The 9,369-nt window shown below is 40.1% G+C and overlaps 1 protein-coding gene across 9 annotated transcripts in view; it reads left to right on the plus strand.

The window, feature by feature from the left end:
* The first annotated feature begins 1,096 nt into the window (after positions 1–1,096).
* Positions 1,097–9,369, plus strand: part of LOC110985313 (zinc finger ZZ-type and EF-hand domain-containing protein 1-like) — a 57,020-nt gene continuing 48,747 nt past the window's right edge. The window contains exons 1-7 of one of the 9 annotated variants that reach the window (XM_087140870.1): positions 1,097–1,590; positions 3,845–4,070; positions 5,586–5,613; positions 5,982–6,131; positions 6,840–6,922; positions 8,170–8,258; positions 9,168–9,365. In XM_087140870.1, coding sequence (XP_086996996.1) covers positions 5,996–6,131; positions 6,840–6,922; positions 8,170–8,258; positions 9,168–9,330 — 471 coding nt within the window. In that variant the 5' untranslated portion in view covers positions 1,097–1,590; positions 3,845–4,070; positions 5,586–5,613; positions 5,982–5,995 and the 3' untranslated portion in view covers positions 9,331–9,365. Of the gene's footprint in view, positions 1,591–3,844; positions 4,071–5,585; positions 5,746–5,981; positions 6,132–6,839; positions 6,923–8,169; positions 8,259–9,167; positions 9,366–9,369 lie in introns of all 9 variants that reach the window. The other 8 variants (XM_087140869.1, XM_087140871.1, XM_087140864.1 and 5 more) reach the window with 8 other exon arrangements.

Here is a 9,369-nt window from a genome sequence, read left to right on the forward strand (position 1 = left end):
GTTTCCCAATTTGGGAACAAAATTTGGCTGCAACAAGAGAAGTTGCTTGATTTAAATATTCATTTCAGTGTGTGCTGTCATTGATTTGCATTTAACACAAGGTGCTTGGGGCTCTTTGAATGGTAAGTACAAGCAGTTGGGATGTTTCAGTTTCATAGGCCTTTTTTATGGCTAACCCCAGTGAACTTAATTGAAACGAAAAGTCATCTTCAAGTTCTGGCCATAATCTTGAATTTCCAGCGGAAAAAACGGAGGCCAACCTCTTCCTTGGCCCGAGAGTCACCAGGCGGCGCTATTTCGGCCCGATTTTGCACTGTTTTCTATGGGCGCGTATTTGGTGTTGTGCAACCTCAGTGCAGGTGACAAACTTGTTTTAAACCGTGACAAACTCAGCAGATATCATACGTAATAAATAATATGCCCGTGGTCGGACATCTACGGAGCCCCTAAAGGGACTTCCAACGAAAACAAACTCTATAACAGAATAAAATTTCACAAATTTTTTTGTGTGCACGAAATCATTTCGTTCGCACGAATTCATTTCGTACGCAGGAAATAAATTATTTCATGTGTACGAAATCATTTCGTTTGCACGAAATCATTTATTTCGAGCGCTCAAAATGATTTATTTCGTGCGAACGAAATGATTTCATGCAAACGAAATGATTTCGAGCGCACGAAATAAATTATTTTGAGCGCACGAAATAAATTATTTTGAGCGCACGAAATAAACGATTTCGTGCAAACGAAATGATTTCGAGCAAACGAAATGATTTCGTACGCATGAAATAATTTATTTCGTTCGTACGAAATGATTTCGTGCACACGAAATGATTTCGTACACATGAAGTAATTTATTTCGTGCGAATGAAATGATTTCGTGCAAACGAAATGATTTCGAGCGCACGAAATAAATTATTTTGAGTGCACGAAATAAACGATTTTGTGCAAACGAAATGATTTCGAGCAAACGAAATGATTTCGTACACATGAAATAATTTATTTCGTGCGTACGAAATGATTTCGTGCGAACGAAATGGTTTCGTGCACACGAAAAATTGTTTGAAATTTTATTCTGTTACAGAGTTTGTTTTCGTCGGAAGTCCCTTTAGGGGCTCCGTAGGACATCTGGAAACTTCTGTACATTATTGAATAGCACGAAGGGTAAATTCGCTCCTTTGCCGTGACGTCGCGCCGACCGCGAGAATCAGCGAGACGGTCCGGAAGAACCGCCACATATAAAGGTATTTCATCAGGTAAAACGAAGCAACTAAGAAATTGCAGCAAGGCTTTACTAGAGAACACAGCGGCATTTCGCCAACATGGCCAGTGTTTCAGTCTGCAGTCAGTCCGCACATTTCGAAAACCAGATCATGTGGAACTTCTGGAAGCATGGTGGAAGAAACCATTCTTGGCTAGCTCGAGTAGCTTTCCTCGTTTTAGACTGGATCGGTAACTCTACACGTACATGTATGTAGCTGCGTTTTAAGACCGGCTGTGGAGAATGGATGCAGCTAGTGCTCGAAGTGGTGAATGCATTCAATACAGCGTTAAAAATGGAGTGACGCAGTCATATTTTGCCAAACGCAGGTAAGAAAATTCTGGTCTTCTTGGTTATTTGTCAAAAATTACCTGAACCAAGCAGGTACATGTACTAAATACAATGTAAATAGGCCGGCACTAGCATGACTAGGATTCTATTTCTACCTCTATGATTATAGGAACGGTGTGCTGAAGGTACACCATCTCATCTCCTGAGACTTCACTTCTCAGCAGGGAAATTAGTCACTGTTGAATAGGAAGACTGAGTATGAATCATGAATAAAAAACAGGTTTTGTGTATTAAAATGTATGAATATTGAGCACTGTTTGGCAGGGTTGAACCATCAAGTATGTCAAGAATCCCATCCGTACAAATCTTAAGCTACATATACATTGTGTACATGTATGTACATGTTATGTAGGCCTGGCTGGACCTTTTGTATCTTTGCTACGAGTGCATATTGATTTTTCCTTGTTTCTTTCTGTTTCCTTGGTAAAAATGTGAGGTAAGATTCAAAAATCAAGAAAGTACGAAGTTTGAAATCTTTGCAATCATTCAAGTAGCCCTTGGAACAGATACATGTACATGTATGCCTCTGGCTGGTACCTGAGATTGCAGACCTACACATACATGTACATGTATTTTGTTTCCTGAATGTCAGAATATTGAAAGGATCTGTATTTTGAGTAAAAATACAAAGACTATCTAAATATGTCCTTGGAGGTTTGTGTCCTGCCTCCATGATATGTCCACATCTACCCTTCGTACTTGGTTTAAACTGGAAACAAAAAGCTTGTCTGTATAAGTAAAGCAGTCAATAATCTGGTTTTGATAGCAGTAGTGGTACATGTACATGTATTCCATTTGTCCATTGTGGTGCCAAGGGCAACATATAAAATCTTCATTTTTGCACTAAATGCACTACATGTGTGATTGTGTTACCAACGCTTGAATCCACTTATGCAGGAGCAAAGACGGCATGCTTAAATTATAAAGCAGTCACGGCCCCTTGTTTGGGGTGCATGCTCAGATTCATGCACACTTTGCGTACGTGGGACACAGCGAGCATACTCAGACTGATGACTTGCGTCTTTCGGTGCTGTGCGCCAGTGTTAGTTATCACACGAGTGCCATTGGAACACAGAATAATGTACTGGTAATGCGTCTGTGTTGCGTATACCTTGAGGCCAAAGACTGATTGGCCGAGTTCAGGTGGCTTGTTTTCGTATGTTCACGAACAGTTCGATTTGTTTTTTGTGGGTCAGCCGCTCAAACGCCGGGAACAAACAAATGGTTATTGCTGGTAGTTAGTGGCAAGCAACATGCAACATTGCGGTCTCCGTGTACGTTATTTTTGAGAGCTAATATTTGGATGGGCCAAATTCTTTTCTTTTTAAACAGGAACATTCGTTTCTGTGTTGTGGTATTGTTAATTTTGCAAAACTTCCCATTGTCTCTGGCTTTGGAAGCCATCTCTCTACTTTTAGAAGCTGTTCAAAAATCAAACTCTCACAAGTTTTTCCGTGTGTTCCTGTAAAACCCTGACAAGGAGACGGTGTGTGATTTCTGTTCCGAGAACAGTGTTTTTGAGTCGTGTTCCCACCGTTCGAGCAAGAGAGTAAAAAATCTGTGTCAAGAACATGTCGCCCGAACTCAACCAAAGATTACATGTACGGGAAACATATACAGGTACATTATTCCATGTTCTATGAGCATGATAATGAATTTATCTTGAAGCAAACTTGATAAGCATTAAAGATGTAATAGGAACCTACATGTACATGTACATGTATCATTGATCTCAGCACACAGGGCAGTATGCTGTATATGTACATGTATGTACCTGTACACTGTAAAGTCACCGAAGGAACTGATATCTGTATGGTACACTGCACACTGGTTTGTGCTGAACCAGCACCAAGACCGGCACCAGGTCTGGTACCAGGTGCCAGCGGTTATTTTTTTGGTCACACTCAGTGATTCAAACTTCACGCCAATTACATGGACATACTGTCAGATTAATCATGCTAAAAAATAACAAAAACATCAAGGCCACCTGAATTTAGATACATTGTACAGCCAAACTACTTCACTTCTACCTACATTCCAAAAATTCAACTCACTATCTGCATTCGTTTGGCCATTTCTTTTGGTGTCTTGGACCATGTAGGTTAAATAAACTTTATTACGTCAGGCATTATCAGGAACCATTTTGGATGGCATTCAGCGTGTGACTTTGCAAAAAGCTTTGTGCCCAGATCATTGTGCTTCTGTCCTACTCTCCTTTTTCTTCTTCATTAGGCCAGCTTTCACTACCAGAGCCATGTTTGGATGACTTATTGGAATTCATCACGAATTCCAAGAAGTCACTAGTAGAAGAATGACACAGTGGTTAAGAAAAAAAAGAGAGGAGGTACATGTACCACTATCATATCATTCAAATTGTTTTCAAGCACAGCCAGCAGCCACGGAGTGAGCCGTTCTTGCCAGATTGATTATGACAGAATTATACAAGTAAGCGCTGACAGTAAGTACATGTAATATACCCTAACAGCCTAATGAACTGTAATAAATTAACTCAAGAAATCAGAAGTCATTCTGTAGGAGCCATGAGAATAATCAGAACTATCAAGAAATCAAAAAAATTTGTTCACATTGATGTTTGAAACCCAACTGGTTTTTGTAGACAGCCTCGGAGAAACGTACGTGTCCATGAAAAACAACTGTGTCATGTACATGTACTAATTTTTGCAAAAATGGAAAGAAACTTGGAAAAAATCTTATTCACGCTCGTTATTTAGAAGTTTATAAGATTGATTGATTGTTGATTCCTTTTGATTGATCGAACTGCTTTGGTGCTGGGGCAAATTGAAATTTTGCTTACATTTTTTTGCTTTACTTTGCAATTTCATTTTCTGAAACTGTCACCAGAGGCAAGGCAGGTGCCCTCCTGCTGCCCTACCCAGTTGGATACACCAATGAGATCAAACCTAAGGCCACGGTAGTCAAAATGCAAAGCTACTGTATCTTAGCATGATAATTTCTTCTTTCATACTTGATTGGAAATACATGTAAAGTCAACCAGGTGACAAGACGTCAAATCCTGCTAATTTCCTATTTTCTTTTTAATGGCAAAAACACAAGAAAAAAATATTTGAACATTAGCATTTCACAGACGGGTGTCATCATCGTATTTGTTGTGTTATCATCATCATCGATTATGTCATCTGGAAGTTTTCTTCCGTCATACATGTACACCGTACATGCCCCTGATGCATTGCCATTGCTCTCAATCTAGACCCTGCAACTCTTGCTTCGTGGCACCCGTACATTTGCAAATTGTCTTAACATTGGCCAACTTTGCAGAATTTGGATTTGGTTCCCAGAGAATGAGGTGTGACGCTGGCTTCTCAGTGGCTTGGAGAGCATGGCCAGCAAACTTCAGGGTTCTCTTGACAATAATACGGCTAACTGATGGAACTAATTCCCCGTCACATAATTGGGTGTTGTAGACTCTAGCAGTCCAGTTCCTGTTATGGGCAATGCAAAGCAAATGTAAAACACCCATCAAGTCTGTCCAACATTTCTTGGTTCACGGTGTTGCTAGTGTATTCAGTTTACAATACAAAAACTTTTCATGTTCTATGAGTATACTCGAGTGGCAGAATCCGGTACACCTGTTACTACGAATATACATGTTCTCGTCAGCAGTTATTGTGTTCCCTAAACCAATTAACCAACAACTGAGACAGCAGTGTGGTCATCAAGACCATTAGAAGACCAGTCAACACAAATAGTGTTGTACATTGACAAAGGAATGCTGTTGTTGCACCTTTTGCAGTTTTGTTACATCTTATTTGAATTGTTTTGGACTTTTAATTCAGAATGGAGGTCTCATTTTAGTCTGTTTGAGTCATGTGATGGTCTCAAAGGGTGTTGGCTACAATACTGAAGAGTGTATGGATGTAAAAAATGCCACAACATGACACGACTATGAAGGCATTACTTATTTAGCAGACTCTATTTATTTTTTCCTGTTCAGGTTGTTTGCAACATCATTATCAGCCACGGTGAGTCAGAACTGCCGGCTCCCGTCTCTTTGCATGGCTGCTAGTACCTTTATGGAGGAAGACAGTGTGGCACCAGTCTTTCGTACATGTACATGTATGTCACAACACAAATACAAGAACCATGCAGAAGAGGTTGGCACCAGACTCTTTAATTGAATTTGATGATTTTGTTTCCGTAAGCAGAGTCTCAAGTAACCATGCACATGTGTAATGCAGAAGGCTCAATATTGAGAAAGATATGTACACTCTCACCCCGTTAGATCAGTGCATTTAGCACTCGTATCATTGGCATGTACCGTAAGTTTGGGCTGTTTTGCTCTGAAACATTGGGTAGTCATTGACTGAAAATCCTGTGACACACTTTTCAGGGTCAGGTGATGATATGCATTTACTTTGGAGCATCAGGTTGGATGAGAGGGGGAGCACCAAGAGCGAATGCAGCGTCCTGACCTTTGCCTCAGATCCCAACTTCACACATGCCAAACACCAATTTCAGTGGATGGACTTTGAGATGCAAGGTTGGTCCGGCTTATTCTTGAGGCAAGTTCAGGCAACAACTGTAGTTAACCATACTTCAATCAACGACACCCTAACACTGGAAGATTTAGATGGTCTAGTCTACCATTTAGATCCACTAGGTTCCGGGGCAAGGTGGCACCACCCACCATCAATAGGCGATTTTTCTATCAGCATGAAGGAAGCCATTCACATAAGCATAATTACTTGAGATATCATAGACAGTGAACAGTGCAAGAGTTGTGACCAGCAGCAAAATATGAGCGATGATGAGATTTCACATAATAGATTGACTAGGTTCATATGATTTTGACTCTTGTATTTGCATCATTAACAAGTGAGTGACCAGTGGTCAAACCATGGTGCATGCCCCAACTTGCTCATGGTGGTGGTCTGAACACAACTTCCGCATTTTACTTAATGAGTGGTTTGAGAAAGGCTGATGAGCATATGTTTTTGTGACCTCCGATACAGCATTGACACATTTATACTTGAAGAGTTTTCGAGTATTTTCCTAGCAGTTTTAGTCAGTCATGTCAGTAAGCTGTGTAAAACAGATACTGGACAGTAATGCTCGACCAAAAAATGAAAGTCCTTATAGGCAATCAGAATCTTCTGTAAACTGAGGGTTATGGAAATCACAGGTTATTACTTTTAGAACAGTCAAAAGGTATTAAAAAATTGGAACCTATTTTTTAATGTTTATCCAGGTGACATGCTTTGCTATACATCCGTATCTGATTGCAGCAATGATAACTGGGGCTATAAGTTCATGGTGATTGGCAGCAGGAAGGTAAGACAGAAAGCCATCGTTATATCAGACTTTCAGAACTGTGAAAAGGCCAATAACTATTTCTTTTTTTTTTTTTTACATATTCGGCCTTGAGCAGAAGCACCCCCTCATCAGTTGAAAAGAGCCATATTGGTGGGGACTGTTCATTTTGTTGCACAATGATGTGAGCGTAACATGTTCATTTCATAATAATTTGTGAACCAGCAAAGTGCAGTTCCTACTAAAGGAGCCTCTATTGCTGAACAAATTCTGCCCTCTCTGGGGGTAATTGAGGAGAAAAAGTCATCTGACTGTATCAACCTTCTTTCTTTATGCCTACCACTGTTCGAACATTAACTGCACTGTTTGTTATATTTTCATATTTTAAAGGGTGCCAATTACATGTATAAAGTTTCACCAGAGTGGTGCTGTGGACTTCCTTTGTTGTTTAATTCTTACACAAAGCAAAATACTGTTGATTTTATCAAGACAGCTTTTTATCATCATATAGAAATGTGCATTTTCGACTGGAAAACACTCTTGAGGGCTTTTCCCTTTGAAAGAAGAGACAGATGAGCCAGATTTTATTCATGGTGAATTATAAATACATGTACAACACAGAGACATGCTGCAGGAGATCGAAAACCATGAAAGTGGCCATGTTGAAACACTGCTTGTTAAGAAATAGCTCTTTGAACTGTTGAAAATGCTTTTTGATTATAAAGATGAACAAAAACATTGCCTGGAACAAGATTTGAACCTGCAACCTCCAGAATACTGTACCGGTGCTCTACCAACTGAGCTATCCAGCCCTACGTTGGTTGCTCTTCCCACTTTGTCCATTATCTTTGTTCGGAAGTGCTAGTCAGAAGCCAAGAAACCTGAAACACCATATAGCCAGGGATCACACCCCAATTTCATGGCGCAACCCTGGGAAGTGGAGAACAGGGATCACTCAGAGAGGTCACGTTCATCTTTATCATCATGATCATGATGATCTGTTTTCCAAAAGCCATATCATCTTGACTCCCTGGTAGAGTGTTGTAAAAAAAAAAAATTCAGAAATGGCCCGAGGAAAGGAGGGGGCAATATCTTGATAAGCCTGGGTGGACAAAAGCTTGATACACCAGCATTTCTGTCATCGCTTATCCCGAACCTACCTGCCAAAACCCTGCCCTCCTCACCCTACGAGCTTCCATGTGTCAGTTTACTGAATTCCAAATTCATAGTGTTGTTTGTTGTACACAGTCTTATTTATTTCCCATCAGGAGCTGTGGGCATGGCTGGTGCTTGAAGTCTATTGCCAGACAGCTGAATACAGTCCAGATACTATACAAGTTCTACACACTGTCACAAGGTATGGTCGTCATGACATAAGTGCATGTGAGGCAAAGTTTATACTGTGAAGTGATGGACAAGAACAGTGCTGCTTGAGGCACAGGCCAAGTGCAATAGACCGTACTCATGGCATCCCCAATTTCAGTCGTATTCCCCAATGTACCAGTAGTGTATTTATTTGAAAATGTTAAATTCAACGAACCAGACTATATTCTACGATTTCATTCCGACCCCCAAAATCACCTGGTACCACCCCATTATGGGTACCAAATTGATACCGTACGTTCAGGAATACGACTGAAATTGAGGACGCTGCAAATACGGTCTATTAATTTGTGTGAACTAGTTTACTTGAAAAAGTTCAAGTCACACAGAGGCTTGAAATCTTTTTCAGTCCTGATTTATCAAAAAACTGAAACATAACTTTGCACTATAATTACTCATTGGCTACTACAAAGTATTTTCACTTTGTTTCGGTTAGTCGTTTTTGGTAAGTCGTTCTGTATATCTTATAGTAATTCTACTTGTCAGTGTTCATGTGCCAGTAACAGATGCAATTATGGGTAGGTTTTAATACTAACGGTCCAGCACAGCTTATAAATCGTCAGTACATGTAATTATTTTTTCATGCAAACAATTTTACTTTGCTGCTGTGTTCTTCAACCTGTTGACAAATTAGGATGCCCTAGTTCCAAAGAAATATTAAAAATATGCTTAGCTACTAAGATTGGTAGAAATGCAGCCAACATGCAAGTAGTACTGTTTTATAAGTCAAGATTTGTTTTTAAGCTGAATTTGCTGCCATGCTTATTCTGCTTGGCATACAGCTAGACAATTTCACACCTTACGTTTTCTTTGTTGCCAATAAAAAAATTAATTAAAAGTGATATTTCAAAACTCTCTGTTAACGGCCATTATTTCTGAACAGTGCCGAAGTGCTAAATGAATCTGTGACCATTGATGTGGGAACAGCCCCCCCCCACCTGGATCTCCTGAACCGCCAACCGATGAGGTTGCTGGACTCCATAGCTGCTGTAGGTGCCGGATGCAGCATCCACCATGCTACTGCCATTACAGCAATCAAGCTCTGACTGAACTTTTCAAGCAAGCTGAGAACCTTGCTCAGGTAA

This window comes from Acanthaster planci, linkage group LG09 (genome assembly GCF_054643075.1).
Source record: "Acanthaster planci isolate LZ-2023a linkage group LG09, COTS_SCS, whole genome shotgun sequence".
Classification (NCBI taxonomy): domain Eukaryota; kingdom Metazoa; phylum Echinodermata; class Asteroidea; order Valvatida; family Acanthasteridae; genus Acanthaster; species Acanthaster planci.